The sequence below is a fragment of the Xenopus tropicalis genome, chromosome 9 (assembly GCF_000004195.4).
Source record: "Xenopus tropicalis strain Nigerian chromosome 9, UCB_Xtro_10.0, whole genome shotgun sequence".
NCBI lineage: Eukaryota > Metazoa > Chordata > Amphibia > Anura > Pipidae > Xenopus > Xenopus tropicalis.
Window position 1 is genome coordinate 74,363,103 of NC_030685.2, and position 19,196 is coordinate 74,382,298.

At 39.9% G+C, this 19,196-nt stretch overlaps 1 protein-coding gene across 1 annotated transcript in view; it reads right to left on the reverse strand.

Moving 5' to 3' along the window:
- Nucleotides 1-19,196, reverse strand: part of gpd2 (glycerol-3-phosphate dehydrogenase 2) — a 75,608-nt gene that overhangs the window by 14,856 nt on the left and 41,556 nt on the right. The window contains 6 exon segments of the mRNA NM_001114228.1: nucleotides 280-438; nucleotides 1,308-1,439; nucleotides 2,507-2,682; nucleotides 3,305-3,439; nucleotides 17,214-17,407; nucleotides 18,780-18,924. Of these exon segments, the coding sequence (NP_001107700.1) occupies nucleotides 280-438; nucleotides 1,308-1,439; nucleotides 2,507-2,682; nucleotides 3,305-3,439; nucleotides 17,214-17,407; nucleotides 18,780-18,924 (941 nt within the window).

Below are 19,196 nucleotides of genomic sequence, written 5' to 3' on the forward strand. Positions count from 1 at the left end.
ACAAGATGGCTGAAGAAATAGTAAGGTAAACTGAGTAATTCCATATCAGCCCCCTGCCCTGGAGTTCCCTAAACCAACTGCAAAAAGGAGTTATTCACTGTATTTTAATTACAATTTTTTCAATTTTCTGTTGTAGAATGAAATATAAGTGCATCTAAGGGAGACCATGGAGACCCACCTTATACAGCATTTTTTTGGGGTCCTAAGCAGAGGTTTAAGAATCCCTGCTTTATAAGGGAAAGCTATTATCACACTGGGAAGTTAATGTTTCCTCTGTACCTTTTTCTTTTGCTCCTTCCAGTTAAGCTCTTTGGCCATGATATCTACTATTCGTGGTAAGGCTTCTTCAGCAGCCTGGACATTGAGAAACCCTAGGCGAGTGCGGCGGGAAATGACATCGACTGCTGTACAGGCGTATTCTCTTAGTGCGTATTTAATCTGTAATAGAAAATTAGCGCTGAGTGATTACTTTGCTAGAGCGGTTGGTATCCTGGTCTACACCATGATAATAATCTAACTAGGGGCTGGTGGTACAAAGGGCAATTGCAGCCCTCCAAAGGATTTATATGGTCCACAGACCACCTGCACCACAATCTATCTATCTATCTATCTATCTATCTATCTATCTATCAATCTATCTATCTATCTATCATCATCTATCTATCTGTTCTGTCAATCTATCTATCTATCTATCTATCTGTGCTGTCAATCTATCTATCTATCTATCTATCTATCTATCTATCTATCTATCTGTCTATCATGTTCAGTGTGCGGGAACCACTCAATCAATACAGTTCTTTGTATGATATAATTTTAATATTACTGGGCCCCAAACATATACAGGTTCACTGACAAGTGCAGAATATGGTGCTAAGTGCACTTTTTGGACACAAATCACTAACTTTTATTTTGTTTTGTTTTCCAAGGAATGAAAGCGGCACACCAGAAAAACCAATGCATGGTGCCTTCATTCTGGCATTGGAATGAGATTCGCTGGGTGCCAGTCAGTTGTGGTTATTGATGCCACCTGTCAGGGAAGCCTCTACTTACTGTCATGTTCAGGGTGATTACAGGGTTCCCTTGGCACAATTTATAAGAGGGCGCATCAGCTCCTCCAAATACACTGTAGAGCAAAGACCATGTTTGTGCACAATTACACTATATGACTGCTGTTGATAGGCGCAAACATTTGGGTCCATATTAGCATGCTGCACTTGGGGTTGTGTTTGTAACACTATAGAATACCCTAGAGAATACACTGAAAAACCCTTGTGAAAGCTTATAAAGTATATTTTTCAATTACCCACCTCAGCTTCAATGTAGGGAAATTCCGACACAAGCCGCTTCCCAACAATCGGCCATCTCTTCCCTGTGACTTTGGCCAATTTGGCCACCTCGAAGGCCTGGTCTCCGTAGGTAGCGGCAAGATGCTGAGCCACCTGCCAGATAAAACACAGCCATTCAGCCAGCGTTTCCCCCCCATATCTTCCTGTTCTGCTTCCCAGAGCACAGCAGGGGAAATAAAAAGCAGGCTACTTATGTCAGTTTCCAGAAGCTTTTATCAAACAGACTGAAGAGGGTATTAAATCTTGATTGTGTGGGTGGAAACTACTTGTGTTGTAAATGCTTAGAGCAGCACTTACACTACTATGCATGTATCAATGTAACTGTGACTAATGATGCTTCAACTGCTCTTTGCTACTGCCATCACATTTACAAAAAAAAAAAATATTTCCTTAGAATGAGATGTCACAGAGCTGGCACTGTCATCGTTAACAGCCGAAGAAAACCAATATCTGTAAATGGGAAACGGACAAATTCATGCTTTACTCCTTATTTAACATTATTCCAGTCTGTACCTTTTCATATCCAACTCTGTTATAACAATATAAAAAGATTAGAGCATATCTGGCAACATATGGATCGTGTATTGTGAAGATCTAGAAGTATTTATGAGCCTTTGGTGCATTCATATGGACATATTCCCCCAGCAAAAAAAAAAAATTCAAATATTGTACAGGTATGGGATCCCTTATCCAGAAACTGTTATCCAGAAAGCTACGAATTACAAAGATTGTCTCCCATAGACTCCATTTTAATGAAATAATTCAGAATTTTAAAACTGATTTTCTTTTTCTCTGTAATAATAAAACAGTACCTTGTAATTAATCCCAACTAAGATATAATTACCCCTTATTGGGGGCAGAACAGCCCTATTGGGTTTATTTAATGGTTAAATGATTCCCTTTTCTCTGTAATAATAAAACAGTACGTTGTAATTGATCCCACCTAAAATATAAATAATCCTTATTGGATGCAAAACAATCCTATTGAGTTTAATTAATGTTTTAATGATTTTTTAGTAGACTTAAGGTATGGCGATCCAAATTACGGAAAGACCCCTTATCCGGAATACCCCAGGTCCCGAGCATCCTGGATAACGGGTCCTATACCTGTACTACATTTTAAGCATAGCAGATGACAGGACACACACTTAATCACTTACCTCACTTTCAAGCCCATAGTCTTGAACAAGACGGATATAAAGGGTGGGGGACCAATCCTTCCCCCCTTCGAGGAAAAGCCCCACGGTTCTGCATGGCCCTGCTTTCAAATTGTGCGCTTTTATTGCTGCGTCCAATGTGTCTTCTGCCATTGAGCGATAAGTGGTCCACTTCCCACCTAACAATAAATTCATCTTTAATACTTATAGCTCCTTACACAGCATACAAACTCCATAAAGATGGGATTTCCTGATCAGGTTCATATCCAATCAATGTTTAACTGACCCAGTTCCCAGGCAAAATAGCTTTCATGAAATTAACCTAAGACAATTAAGATCTATTTTTTACCTTTCTTTCCTATCAATAATATTGGCACCAGGTATCATTTTAACTGGTTGTGCTTGTGCTGATCGTGGCCAGAGTACTAAATTCTAGGTTCTTGCTCTGTATTATTCACTTTCATGAAAAGAATTGGCCAAATTACTGAATAAAGACTTCTGTTTATAAACTTTGTGCCTCAATACAATTTCCCCAAAGGAGAGGTGCTGCCTTTTCTTATGGTGTTTGGGGCATTGCCATTAAAGACTTTTCTGCATTTTCCATTGAGAGCTGATTCATGTAACTACAGCACAATAGACAGACCATTGCAAACCACCCACCCGATAATCTTTAGCGACTGAATGATGCTTTATAGAGCTTTATATAGAACATGTTTATGATTGAAAGAATGGGATAGGATTCCCTGTCAAAGAAATCAAAAGCACCATTTGCTTAGAAACCATTATAAGGCATAAAATTACCTGCTATTGTGACAAGACCACTCTCACCAACGTCGACAACATGGTTACGGGATATTGACTGCGTGTCTTTGGAATTGGGATTTGTGACCAAGGGACGAATGCCGCTCCAGGCTGCAAGAACATCTCCTCTTCGTACTGGTTTGGAGAGAACAAAGAATGGTCACCAAACAACAGAACTGGCCCCTCAAAGCAATGAGTTGGCTGCTTCCCTTTTGGAAAATATAGAATTTTTTTTATTTTTCCATTTAGATCTATAATAAGGCAACAGAATGAGACATTGTTTTCTCTCATTATTACCCTGGTTTTGGTCAAATTAGAGGTTTTACTTCCAAATGTTTATTCTCAGCTGGAGAACCTTCTCCAATGTGGGTTACAGCCTATGAGCTTACAAGGCAAGAAACAATGGATCTCCTGGGGCATAAGTACTGATGCTTGTTGGCTCATTCCAATGGCAGCTAAAGGGAGCAGGGAATTTAACAACAGCAAAGAAACCCAAAACCAGCTTTACGTCTCACAGACAAATGAGAAACTAAATCTCTTCCTCCCCGGAATGATAAAGGTACGCTAGCATGTATGGCTGGATTCCCTAAGGGTGCCTTTGATATTTTACATGTTTTAGAAACAAATTAGGTAGGAAACTTGTCTCTCTTCATATAGTAAGATACCTTATATTGTGAACTTTACTTCAGGCAATATGGAGTTCATGAGAAGGATTTCCTGGTATCCCTGACATTACTGATCAACATTAGAAAGGTATGATTACTGTGCCAGTGGTCAACTGCCCCTTATACAACTCTGAACAATCCACCCCCACCAAACAGAAGGTACAGAATATAATTGTTAGATAGAATAAATACTGCATTATGCTTATCATTAATAGAAACTCAGAATATTTAGGGTTATTACACACACGCCCCCACGTATGGATACATTAATTAAGCATGTCTTCATTTCTTCCTGTTGGCCTAGGAATCGGTTTCTTCTTAAGATCCAAAGCATCAGCCAGAGGAATAAGTACCAAATTTAATTTTCTTTTTTACATTTAATATGTTTTTATGCTTTCTTTTTTTAAACTTCATTTTATATATGAGTTTTTCTTATAAAAGTAAAAATGCAATGAAAATGAAAAATTGCCTATGTGTGAATTCAGTGCAATTTAGAATAATAAAAATCAGTATCTAAAGGAGACATATTGCGGGAAAAACAAGAATGTTTGTACATTATGCACCTCTAAATAAAGAAGGAGTGTGCTTAAAAAGTTGTGTTTCAAGCTGATTTCTCCAAGAACCCTACTAGTCCCGCCCATCTGTTCCACTTCCTGCTGACTCCTTTCCCCAGGAAAAGCAGCTAGGTGGACATAATAGGGAACTAAAGCTGTTCTTTGCTTATGTGACTGTGGTTGGCTCCTCCTGTTGTGCTGCTCGCAGGGACCGTTAGAACACGCCCCACCCGTCTCATTTGAGGGGCCATGGCAGATCCTTAGGCAGCGCCAATAAAGGGGCCATTTGTATCCCACAGTGAAACCAGCACCATGTATTATTCATTATTGCCTACAAGAATGGGGGGATTTTCAGTAATGCTATATGTGTGATCCTAATTTCTGATCGAAAATTGTTGTGCTGTAATCTGGTCAAACAGGAGAATTTATTAGACATTAATTACAAAAAGTCATAATATAAGTCACAGAGTTGGAAACAATTGATTACTAATATGATTATATAATTATATGATATAATATAATATATAATATGATTATATAAGTATCAGTTCCACTTCTGACATGATTTAGACTAGTAAAATTTATCTCGAAACGTAAATTGGTTTTAGCACCAATAAATTTAGAAAAAAAATTATTTTGAAAAACTGTCCAATTTGCTTCCAGTAACAAAATGAAATAGCTGTAATGTGAGGGACACAATCCTTGGTGTAAGTGAGCACTTCTAATAGACAGGAAATTCTTCCTTATGTTCATTCACTGCCCACCATTTCCAGTGCCACAGAATGGGGGGAGACATACAGTGAAGGTAATAGAAATGTAAATTGCACATTAAGCCCCTTTCATTGATTTTGTAAAACAGCTAAAATTGGCAAAATTGGCAAAACTGGAAAATTTCCTGTATTATTGTAACTTTTAAAAAAAATAAAATAAAAAATATAAAAAAATGATTTTGCTTCCTTTTGATGTGAAACTTAATACAAATACAATTCTATGGGGCAGATTTACTAATCCACGAATACGAATCACAAATGGGAAAAATTTGGATTGGAAACGAAAAATTTCTGAAGATCTCAAATCTCCCGAAAATGCTTACGAAAAAATCGTATTACTCACGATAATATCGTATTACTCACGATAATATCGTATTGGCGATCCGAAAGTCACAAAATTTTCCTACTGACCATTGTAAACAGCGGCAGAGCCTTTCCGAACTTTTCGCGCAAAAAAGTCGAGCGGCAAAAAAGTCGTGTAAGCGCAAAAAAATCGCCAACAATACGCTCGGAGCGTTCGGGTCTTAGTGAATCTCCCCCTATATGTATGTATGTATAACTTTATACATACATATCCATAAATGTCAGCTGAAACAGAATTCCGTTCTATTTTAGTACTTTATAAGTAGGGGCATAGATTTCAGGGGATTATCTATCAATGTTTGTATTTTTTTTCAGCGATTTGAGTGTTTCTTTGCTAAAGATTATCAATTTGAAATTTAATTTTCAGATGAAAATCATGAATGCAAGAACTACTTTTTAAAGGTTTTATTCAATCATGTTTCTTTAATTCTGATTTTTTTATTAAATAAGGCAACGTTCACTTTTTAATTTAAAGTACAAAAAACCCCACAAAGACTAGTTTTGATAAATAAATCCTTTAGTCTGAAAACCTGGTAAACTGTTTCCAACATTTGAATGTAGACTAGAGAGACCTTGGTAAGTAGAGCAATATACAATACGGGGCACTTTAATGTAAAGTAGCTTTCAGTCAGTGTCGGACTGGGACCTCAGGGGCCCACCAGAAAACCTTAGACTATAGACCCATTATCCGGACTATTTTTCCTCCTTTCCTGACCCAACCTCTTTATTCTCCTTGTCTCTTTTGTTTACATGCTACCATCCATTCTTCCATCTATTTTTCCTCTTTGTTCCCATTCAAAAATAGTGAATGACCACGAAGAAGGCCAAATGGTCAGGAGCAGGAGGGCCCACTGACACCTGGGCCCACCAGGAGTTTTCCTGGTGTCCTGGCAGGCCAGCCCGACACTGCTTACAGTAGAGCATGAAATGCGTCCCCATTGGTATCTGCACACTAGCTTCAAGCCCTCGTTTGAACTGATTTAAAACCACACATAGAAATGAACTGGGTCCTTGGATCTTTGAGCCTCGGGAAGCAGCGATACGTTACTAGAGAAGAGGGTGTAAGGGGTTTGCGTAAATGAGATGCACTGAGACTACGGTGTCTAATCAGTGCAAACACACGTGCCGCTTGAAGTGACGCTAACAAAGAGAGACGGCACCCTGCGCCTCTAGAAGTCTATGAATGACAAGTAGATGCACTTTCTGTTCTGTAGGCCACTCTGCTGAATTCCATATCCTTTATAAAGACATTAAAAGAGGACGAAACCGTTGCATTTTGCAGTCGGCACAGTTAATACGTGCAGGGCAGATTTATTAACTCTAACATGCTCTGCATGATGGAAGGGAGAGGGGTTAAATAAATCAATTACATTTACTAATGACTTTTAATCATATATGAATCCTACCATGACCCACATACACAATTTTCTGAGTAGCAGTGGTCAATATACTTGAGTTACTTCAGTCATCTAAATTGGTGCTTCTAAATCTATTTCATACATGTTTCACATGCCTCACTTCTGAAAAACCTCACAATTAAAATTACATTGAGGAACCCGTTTACTAACACTCAGGTTTTCTGCACCATTTTCAGCGCTGCGTACCCTTGTGGCATTTTATAAATAAAGTTATACATACATACATACATACATTCATACCAAAATACAATTTTACCATGGAAAAAAATCCGAAGGCAAAAATACATCATCTGAAACCCGTCAATGACATATGCCCTTTTACAGTTGGAAGATCTTTATATGCTTTATATGCTTTGTGGTTTTAGGAGTTTTTGGGGTTTTTTTATACTGTCATTTGTGCAACAATACAAAAAAGTCATGGTTTTCATATTGTCACACAAGTTTTTTTGAACTTTTTCTACCTCCTTCGTTCGTACTTTTTCAATTCAGATCTTTTGATAAATGACTGACATTCATGAAAATGAGTTTAGTTGTGGTTTCAAAAAACTCTAAAACCACCAAAAACTAAATGTTAATAAAAGTGCCCCTATGAATTATTTGTCAATTTGGCAAGGTGACTGTCACTGGGATCTAACTGTCGGGGATCTAATTTCCAGAATTCTTGGAGCCCGGGGTTTTCCATAATGAGGAACATCATGTCATAAGGCTTCATAAAACCACACTGACGTTAAAGAAACAATAGGATTGTTGTTCTGGATAGTGGGTATCTGTATAATAGATTCCATAACAAACCCTTTGCATTACATTGTGACTTTCAAACCAATGGGTTACAACCCCAACTGAGAAGAGAGAAACTGACTAATGAGTTGTATTGGTTAAGCACATTGCTTACTGTAAACCGGTGCTCCTTTGGATGACTGACCTCCAAGTTAAATTCCAGCTAGATAGTCAGCAGTGCCAAATAACTAAGGAGGGCAGCAATTACTCAAGAAAAAAAATTTGCATCTGATGATGCTCAGTATTTATCCAATTATAATGACACACACACAGCTTGTATAATAAAGTTGTTTTTCTATATGCCGCTGTATGTAATGATGTAAAGTACTCATCAAATGATAACGACCCATTTCACAATAAATAACGTCACTGGGAATAAGTACTGGCATAATCATTCATGCCGCTCTGCTCTAAGTTGCTCGTTTACAGTTGACGAAAAATGGTGTTTGCGGTGCTAATAATGCTTTGTGTTAATTTAATAAGAAAGGTTGGGCCTTAGTTTGCATAAAGTTGGCCATTCATGCCTAGATTTGTACGTGCAGCTTAGCCCATTTCCACCTAACTAGGCAGGTAAATCAGTAGATTAAAGCTGGCTATACATACATAATACACCCTTGTGGGGACTCCCGATTATAGCCCCAATCATTTTTGTACCATGGTGATCGGTTGTATAGTCAATTGGACTGGTTAGAAAATTTCAGTCGGGTAATAAAATCTGAGCATGATATCCTTGTGGGACCTACAACGCATTTCCAGGAAGTCACGTTCGTACGATAGGTGTCAGCCAACTGTTTCATGTTCACAACATCCTCCGATTTGTTCTTTTTAGGGCTTTATTCTACAGTTTCAGTCTGAATGTTAGTTTTAGATCGTAGCATTTAAATGTATGATCGATATCCGGACGTTTGTCGGAAGAAGACTAAAATCTTAATGTGTATGGCCGGCTTTAGAGACAACAGATTCTCTTTACCACCTGTAGTTCTTAACTGCAGTATCTGTTAGTTCAGCCCATGGGCCAATAAGATATATATCCTGGTGGCGTTGGCAAGTGTATGGCCACCTTAACAATGCAGTATGCTAGTAATATGCTTTCTTCCTTACAGTATCTTCATATGCATGGGATGGCTTTTTAGCAAGTGAGGGAATACAGGGTTATGGGAGATAGCTCTTAGTACAAGTGAGGGAATACAGGGGTATGGGAGATAGCTCTTAGTACAAGTGAGGGAATACAGGGGTAGGGGAGATAGCTCTCAGTACAAGTGAGGGAATACAGGGGTAGGGGAGATAGCTCTCAGTACCAGTGAGGGAATACAGGGGTAGGGGAGATAGCTCTCAGTACAAGTGAGGGAATACAGGGGTAGGGGAGATAGCTCTTAGTACAAGTGAGGGAATACAGGGGTATGGGAGATAGCTCTTAGTACAAGTGAGGGAATACAGGGGTAGGGGAGATAGCTCTCAGTACAAGTGAGGGAATACAGGGGTAGGGGAGATAGCTCTCAGTACCAGTGAGGGAATACAGGGGTAGGGGAGATAGCTCTCAGTACAAGTGAGGGAATACAGGGGTAGGGGAGATAGCTCTCAGTACAAGTGAGGGAATAAAGGGGTAGGGGAGATAGCTCTCAGTACAAGTGAGGGAATACAGGGTTATGGGAGATAGCTCTCAGTACAAGTGAGGGAATACAGGGGTAGGGAGATAGCTCTCAGTACAAGTGAGGGAATAAAGGGGTAGGGGAGATAGCTCTCAGTACAAGTGAGGGAATACAGGGTTATGGGAGATAGCTCTCAGTACAAGTGAGGGAATACAGGGTTATGGGAGATAGCTCTCAGTACAAGTGAGGGAATACAGGGGTAGGGGGGATAGCTCTCAGTACAAGTGAGGGAATACAGGGGTAGGGGAGATAGCTCTCAGTACAAGTGAGGGAATACAGGGGTAGGGGAGATAGCTCTCAGTACAAGTGAGGGAATACAGGGGTAGGGGGGATAGCTCTCAGTACAAGTGAGGGAATACAGGGGTAGGGGAGATAGCTCTCAGTACAAGTGAGGGAATACAGGGGTAGGGGGGATAGCTCTCAGTACAAGTGAGGGAATACAGGGGTAGGGGGGATAGCTCTCAGTACAAGTGAGGGAATACAGGGGTAGGGGAGATAGCTCTCAGTACAAGTGAGGGAATACAGGGGTAGGGGAGATAGCTCTCAGTACAAGTGAGGGAATACAGGGTTATGGGAGATAGCTCTCAGTACAAGTGAGGGAATACAGGGGTAGGGGAGATAGCTCTCAGCACAAGTGATGGAATACAGGGGTAGGGGAGATAGCTCTTAGTACAAGTTGCCCCAGGGACTGGTCCGATTGCCATCTTGGAGTAAGGAAGGAATTTTTTCCACCTCTGAGGCAAATTAGAGAGGCTTCAGATGGGGTTTTTGCCTTCTTCTGGATCAACTACCAGTTAGGCAGGTTATATATAGGTATTAAGGTTAAACTTGATGGGTGTGTGTCTTTTTTCAACCTAACTTGCTAGGTTACTATGTTACTTTGTATGTTACAAGAGCTATCTCCAGGTTGCATCCAACCAACTGCTTCTGAGATACAGTTTTTAGAACCTCCTGCTACTTTTCAACTAGTCCACCTATTCCCTTAGAGTCAAGGTAGCATCTCAAATAGTAGATACTAAGTGGCAGATTTAACAACCTGTGAGTTTAGAACTTAATACATAAAAACTCACTCACATGCTATTCATTCCTATGGAATTTTTAGAAGCGTATTTATTAAATGGTGAGTTCTAACTTTCCCCACTGATAAATGTTATTTATTTATTTATTATTATTACAGAAAAAGGGAATCATTTAACCATTAAATAAACCCAATAGGGCTGTTCTGCCCCCAATAAGGGGTAATTATATCTTAGTTGGGATCAAGTACAGGTACTGTTTTATTATTACAGAGAAAAGGGAATCATTTAACCATTAAATAAACCCAATAGGGCTGTTCTGCCCCCAATAAGGGGTAATTATATCTTAGTTGGGATCAAGTACAGGTACTGTTTTATTATTACAGAGAAAAGGGAATCATTTAACCATTAAATAAACCCAATAGGGCTGTTCTGCCCCAATAAGGGGTAATTATATCTTAGTTGGGATCAAGTACAGGTACTGTTTTATTATTACAGAGAAAAGGGAATCATTTAACCATTAAATAAACCCAATAGGGCTGTTCTGCCCCAATAAGGGGTAATTATATCTTAGTTGGGATCAGGTACAAGGTACTGTTTTATTATTACAGAGAAAAGGGAATCATTTAACCATTAAATAAACCCAATAGGGCTGTTCTGCCCCAATAAGGGGTAATTATATCTTAGTTGGGATCAAGTACAGGTACTGTTTTATTATTACAGAGAAAAGGGAATCATTTAACCATTAAATAAACCCAATAGGGCTGTTCTGCCCCAATAAGGGGTAATTATATCTTAGTTGGGATCAAGTACAGGTACTGTTTTATTATTACAGAGAAAAGGGAATCAATTTTACAAATGTGAATTATCTGACTATAATGGAGTCTATGGGAGATGGCCTTCACGTAATTTGGAGCTTTTGGGATAATGGGATTCTGGAAAATGGATCCCATACCTGTATAAGTACAGTCGCAACTTTGGTCAGAAACTACTACTAAAAGAAAGTAAAGGAATTTTAAAACACAAATATTGTGTTTCCAAGAAAAATTTGCCCAATGCATAGGGGGCATTTCCTTTCTTTTGCATTTTAGTTGCCCTTCAAAGAGTGAGCGTCTATAGCACTTAGCATTGCATGTTTATCTTTACACACCTGTGATTTCCTTTTTGGCGACTGTTACATATTGTAAGTGCAAACCCTAACAGCCCGCAGAGCCTTTTTACTAACCTTTTCCGCATCAGGCTAACACGCTAGAACACACGTATATAAAAAATGTGAAATATACCCACAAGATTATGCGGTATAATCAAGAACAGATGATGTTCTGCCAGCCTGTTAAGCTGGTCTAAATGAAGTGCTAATCACTGATATAAAATAGCATATTCCATTTATAAACGAATGGAACTAGGAATAGCTGCTCATGAGACACTATAATTAAACAGCTGGAAGGGATCCAAGCCTGTGTAAGCCGATAGCCCTGGCACCGTGTCTGGCAGAGGGAAGGCATGTCTGCCGTCAGTTGATATGGCTAGCGCGGTTGTGCATTCAATAATGGGCAATCTATAAACACAGCTAATTGAATAAGTGAATAACAGCATGGGACGGGATGGGGATCCTTTAGCAGAAGTGAAAAAAAATTTTTTTTTGCAGAAATGATAAGATGTAAGTATGTTTTTAGATTATTTACTATAAGCGCCTTGATATTTGCTGAATGGAACTATGTGGAATCAATAACAGAGTTTGAAATTATTTCCTTTCTTTTTTTGCTCGACCTATGGATGGCACTAGACAATGACATAGTTGGAAGGTCAGTTTTGTTTTTCAGGAGGCTAATTATAGATATACAGGTATGTTATCCAGAAACCCTTTACCCAGAGAGCTCTGAATTACGGGAAGGCCATCTCCCATGTACTCCATTTTAATTAACATTTTTAAATATGATTTCTTCGTCCTCTGTAATAATAAAACAGTACCTTGTACTGGATCCCAACTAAGATATAATTACCCCTTATTGGGGGCAGAACAGCCCTATTGGGTTTATTTCATGGTTAAATGATTCCCTTTTCTCTGTAATAATAAAACAGTACCTGTACTGGATCCCAACTAAGATATAATTACCCCTTATTGGGGGCAGAACAGCCCTATTGGGTTTATTTCATGGTTAAATGATTCCCTTTTCTCTGTAATAATAAAACAGTACCTGTACTTGATCCCAACTAAGATATAATTACCCCTTATTGGGGGCAGAACAGCCCTATTGGGTTTATTTAATGGTTAAATGATTCCCTTTTCTCTGTAATAATAAAACAGTACCTGTACTTGATCCCAACTAAGATATAATTACCCCTTATTGGGGCAGAACAGCCCTATTGGGTTTATTTAATGGTTAAATGATTCCCTTTTCTCTGTAATAATAAAACAGTACCTTGTACTGGATCCAAACTAAGATGTAATGAATCCTTATTGGTGGCAAAATAATCCTGTTGGGTTTATTTAATGTTTTTTATTTTTTTTAATTAACTAAAAGGAGAAGGAAAGGTAAAAAAAAAACTAAGTAAGCTTTATCATAAAGGTCTATGTAATATAGCCATAAACACTTTCAGAACTGCTGAGTCCTCAGTGAAAAGAAACACTGCATTTCTTTCCTTCTATTCTGTAGGCATGATCTTCTGTGTCACACTTCCTTCTCTCTGCAAACTCCTCCAGGGCACGGCATGAGCATGCTCAGTTAGCTCCTCTCTCCCCTTCCCCCCATCTGCAGTAATCTGAGCTGAGAGCTGTTCCAAGCAGCAGTATGCAGGCAGGGAAGTGACGTAAGACCAAGCTAAAATGGCAGCTGCCAGAGAGAGCTTCTATGGCTGTTTACTTATGTATGGTAAAGCATCCTGCAGAATAAATATAGACCTTACAGTGGCAATTTCGTACATCCAATAACACATGGCAACATACATACATACATAACCGCAGAACACATGGCAGGATAAATGCAGTGCCACCTTCATGTATAGTACCCATATCCTGTTTGTTGTAGGATGGCAGGATAAATACAGTGACAATTCCATATATACTGCCCCCAGGACATGTGCTGGTGTAAATACATTGTCAATTTCATGTACAATAACCCCCAGAACAAATGGCAGGCTTATTGCAGTGCCACCTTCATGTACAGTATCCCCATCCTGTTTGTTGTAGGGAAATTCATTAGGTTTGGGCTGAGTTTACATGTTTTTATGCTAACCATTTAATCAGAACCACTAGGTGGAAGACGGACCATTCTGGTATTTTTACTGTCCCACGGCAGACCTACAGTACTCATAAAGTATTCCATAAATGTTATAAAATTGTTTATTCCAACCATTTCAGCTCAAATCTATATACAAGTGGGAATGTGCCTCAGCAAAGGTTCCACCTTCATGATGGCCCTGTGTGTTTCACTGGACTGCTTAATTCTATCAGTTTGAGCATCTGTAGGCAGATCACCAAGAGTGGTTCACATTTTCAAAGAGATGCTGAGAACTAGGACTGTTTCTTTAGCATCCCCAAAAAGACTCTTATTTCATAAAGGGGTTATTAGATCACAAAAAGATCTTGAAATGAGATCTGTGTGTGGCTCAATGTGTCCGCGTGAGCTGAAGTGACAGGCACAGCTGTGTTTCAGGTCTCAATGAGATCAGAACCCTGAGGCTAAGTAGGACTTTCAATCAGTGTCTCCTTTGACCCGTCAGCGCTCCCTATGAATGGGAATGCCCCCTAGGGATGTCAGTGCTGATGTCATAGTAACATGGAAATAAAAAAGGCACAAGGCCATGAGGTTCCACCAACCCTTCCAGCGGTTGACCCTGTTTTGCCTGAAAAGGGAAACATCATATTGACTTCAAAGCCTGCAATTAAACTAATTTCTTGCAACACTGACTAATAATTGTATTTCAAAACCAAAATGAAACCATTTTTACCTGTCAACCCATATTCCCTTGGAGGAGAAGTCTTATACGTTTTATCTTTGGTTACCCATGTTGAAATCTCTTTCCTTTAATTAGAAGAAGCAACCTGCTGCTATTTTTACATATAACTCTAAACACAGTTACATGGATAATTGAGATAGTAAAAAGGCACATGTCCATCATGTACAAGCTTTTGGTCTAATAAATCCCACCTAACTTCTAGTGGATTCAATCATAAGTGGAATAATTCCTTTCTGGATCCAAAACGGATGTGTATAAGACATTCCCATCATATATATGGACATAAACCAGGCAGCTTGGGCATACACCTTAAGATCTCTTTGGTTGGTGAGGTCGCCAAACGAGCACATATCTACCAAAGCACCAGGTGAAATTGGCTTGATCTGATCTTTGGCCTCCATCAGATCATACTGCAAACCTGAGAAGGCCAATGAGTGAGGACTGGATCAACTCGCCCATTAGGCCCATACCTGATGGGATTTTTAACCTGCTCCATACATATGGGCCTAATTTTTGGATAGATATTGGTTAGGAGGATGGTTGGATTGGGCCAATAAGCTGCTGATTTGGCTCCTCTAGACCAAGCTACGTTGTACCTTTTTTTAACCACCTTGCATTAACATGGTTCTTTCCCCACAGGTCTGAATTGTGTGGGCATCAGGTGAATATCTACTCATTTGCCAGCCTTGACAATTGAGTGGATATTGCCATGTATGCCCAGCTTAAGGCACCAGAGAGTTTATCCCAACCATCCCAACCATCTATAAACCTTTTTCTACCATTAATTCTACCAGACACTGAATTCTTTTCATATAAAAGATACCATACAGAATTAAAAACCATTAAAAAATAAATAAATTTGTATGCTTGCACTTTTCAACGTTGAATCGTTGTGCAATGTTCTACTGAGAACAACTGGAACTCTTTCCTGTCTCCTGTAGACCTGAATCCCAAAGCAACAGAACTGTCTGACTGAGGATATGGTCTTGCCCACCAATGTCATTGTGAGAGGGAAGCTTTTATCTAATAAAATGCACCACCGCAGGGGATGAGCAAGGCACAAAGGCAAATAAGGGATTTTTGACGGAAATAGAAATAATGAAAGATTACTGTCACCGTAAATGGTGCACATAAAGTGACACGTGGCTGACGGTCGCATTAAATAATTGCACACATCACACTGCTGAAGGAAGAATATTGCTTATATACGCTGAAAGGGTGAAAGCTGTGCAGTCTTTCTTGGAGGTACCAAGTTCTGCAATAGTCTGTTAATTACTAATATAAGGATCAGATTATTGCCAGGGTGTGTATACAGAGAGCCCAAACTAAGCCGTGTACCCAAGAATTAGAGAGTCAGCTTCAACCTTCAAACAGGCCCGAATGCTGCAGAAGATTAACAGAATGGCTCTCCAGCACCGACGTATATAAGTGCTCTGTATCTCTATTGAGCACCAGGGAAAGAAAAATAGTAAGTTAAAGGAGAAGTTAAACCTAATTAGGGAATCCAGGATTTGGGTCGGGATTCGGCATTTTTCAGCAGGATTCGGCCAAATCCTCCCTTTCCCTTCTGTATCCTAATCACTATCCTAATACATATCTAAATTAGGATTTGCATTCGGTTCGGTATTCAGACGAATCTTTTACGAAGGATTTGGGGTTTGGCCGAATCTGAAAATAGTGAATTCAGTGCATTCCTAAACCTAATAAAAGCATATGGCTAGAAATGTGGCATTTTACCACCCCAAAGGTTCAACAGTAATGACCCAAGCCTTCAAGGTTTTCCAAAGGAGCTTCTTATCTTGGATTTTGTTAGGCCATCTTTTGAGTGTCAGTGGCACTGCACATGCTCAGTTTGCTCGTGGCTGTTACTGCATCCCATCAGAACACTGGCAGAAAGTGAGGTTACCATTCAACTTGCCATTCAAGTTGATGCTACAGAGCTGGTTATTAATTAACTCATGTAGGATGTACTGGTTTTTTGAGCCGCCACGTAATGTTAATCTGACTTTATTACTAATCAGCTGTGGTTGATCACCCTGATTTCCACAGATCTCTGACAGTTGCCTGCTGTCCCACCATCCAGGGCTATCCTTCCACACATGTAATGATTCCTGAGTGCCTTATTACCTGCCCCGATCATCTCTGTCACATAGCTCAGAGGACTGATCAGGAATCAACATCAATCACAAAGAAAAGGGCTGCAGAGAAATCAGCTGAAGAGAACACATACATACATGCATTGTAGCGGATGGCATAAAGTCCCACACTAGTATGTGCTAGCAGTAGCAGTATGTGCTACAGATATTTGCTTATTGATTAACATAGCTTTTATATATTAAAGGAACAGTAACACCAAAATATTACATTTCCTAAATGTAATTAGAATATAATGTATCGTTGCCTTGCAGTAGAAAATAACTGTACATATATAAATAAACTGCTGTGTAGCCATGGGGGCAGCCAATGAAAGTAGAAAAGGTACAGGTGATACATAGCAGATAGCACATGAGCTCTGCAGAATACAATGGTGTTTTACAGAGCTTATGTGCTATGTAACCTGTGCCATTTAGGCCTGTTTTAACTTGAATGGCTGCCCCCTTTGCCCATAAACTTATTTTATAAAGAGACTGCACATCTCAGGGTGTGGGTTTACTTCGTGATTTAGTGCACTATAACAGAACACCAGCTTCTTTTTAGACATCAGTGTAGATAAGGGAAAAAGGGCATTTCAGCTTACCTTCCACGTCGCTGCTAAGGTAGTTGCGCACTTCTGTTAATATAAAATTGATATCGTCTTCTGTTGGAATGGGGTGGTGGGTGACCTCTGTTGGGGTGTCGGTTGTTCCGGCAATGGTCATCTTCTCCCACGGTAGAAAGAAAATCACCCGACCGTCGCTAGTGGCTGGATCAAGTAGTCCCATGTTGTCTGGACTAAAAGATGCCATTGGTTTTATTACTCTTTTACAAGCAGCACATACAATTGCGCCTCTATAAGGCAATATATATTGATATCAAGGATCCCTGTGCATTAATCTGTTGCACTAGTGCAGTTAAACACCTATGTTAGAACCTTACTGGCACCTGGGTAGTTACCCACAGCAAACAACCAATCCCTGCTTACCCTGGAGACCAAATGGTTTAAATGTCAATTTGAAAAGCTGCAGAGAAAAAAAAGTAAAGCAAAATGGCTGCACTACTTTATACCGGTAGTAATAGTAGAACAGAGATAAGGCTCCAAACTATAGCATGGGCTGCATGTTGAGAACCAATTATTTGGCAAGGTCTCCAAATGAGCCACACACTGGGCCAAATTGGGCAGATCCAACTATTGGATCATATAGAGGGCCTGTGCAAACTGGTGGATACTAATGCGGTCTTCTAATAAGTAATTTTTTTAAATCAGCCTAGATACCAGCACTCCATAGGCACACCACCCCCTTTAATGTTGCTCCCAGTGGCCTCAAACGCTGAGCCCATTTTTTAATTTTTGACTTGGAAAAAAGTTTTGGAAGAACAGAATTTTCGGTTTAACTTCAAGAACAGCCTCCTGCAGGCCAGCAGGGAGCTACCAAAAAGCCAATCACAACCCCTAATGTGCACAATCAAGGAACTTTTTTCATACGTTTGTGGCTCCCCAACCCTCTTAATATCTGAGTGTGGCTCACAAGAAAAAAATGTTGGGGACCCCTGGCTTAAGGCAACAACCTACATGTCTCATAGACCCTTAGTCTGAGTCTTGAGTGGGGTTAAACACTAAGCACACAATAATAAGCTGTGCTGTTACTCAGTACCTGGTTTTAGACTTTTTGGGTTCTAGGCCACTTTGTGTTCCAGCCAGGGCTCCCCTTACCCCATAACTAGGTTATAGATGCACAGGGGCAAGGTTAGGTAAGATGTGCAATGTTCTCTCTAGAGCAACAGAACTGAGACACACAGTGGATAAGTGCAATGGGGGGTGGAAGAGTTACTGGTATTAACACATTGTTTTTGGTTTGTTGGGTTGCGTTAGGAAGGAACTTATACTCTTCTGCAGCAAATCAGAGATAGAGAAATATATTTTACAGTAGGAATAACTGTATACAGACCTGGACTGGGCTTCAAAATAGGCCCTGGTATTTCAAGTACACAGAGGCCCGAACACCAGCCCAATAAATAGTGACTGTCTATGGCGTTTACAGAAGCCCCTCTGGCATTTGCCTGAACCCACAGATTGCCAGTACATGCCTGAATGTATATGAATGTAAAATGGATCTGTGCCTTGTTTTGTAAAAGTGTTATTTTGCTAACAACCCTCCCCCCCTACCTGTAGTATCCGGGCATCACAATATGCACGCCAGCACTGGGCTGACAGATGTTTTTGACCTCCTGATTGTCCATTCTGCGCACAGAGTCGGTGAAAGGCCCGGTAGCGTTGATGACGCATTTTGCTCTGACGTCAAATTCTTGCCCTGTAATGTACAGAGAACTTTTTTTTATCTTTATTGTGATTTGCAGGGAAGAAACTATTGCTCATTGTATAAAACAATGGCAAACGTATAACCATTGCTTTCCACCCCTAATGGAGCTGCTGTAAGTAGATAAAGACACATGCTTGGGCGATATTTATGGAAAAACCCACCCAGCCAGATGACCTTCCATTCATATCTACCTCATAGTACAACCAGGGTTGGACAGGTAGTGGTGCAGACCAGGCAGCAGTGCTAGTGGCAGTAGACTACTT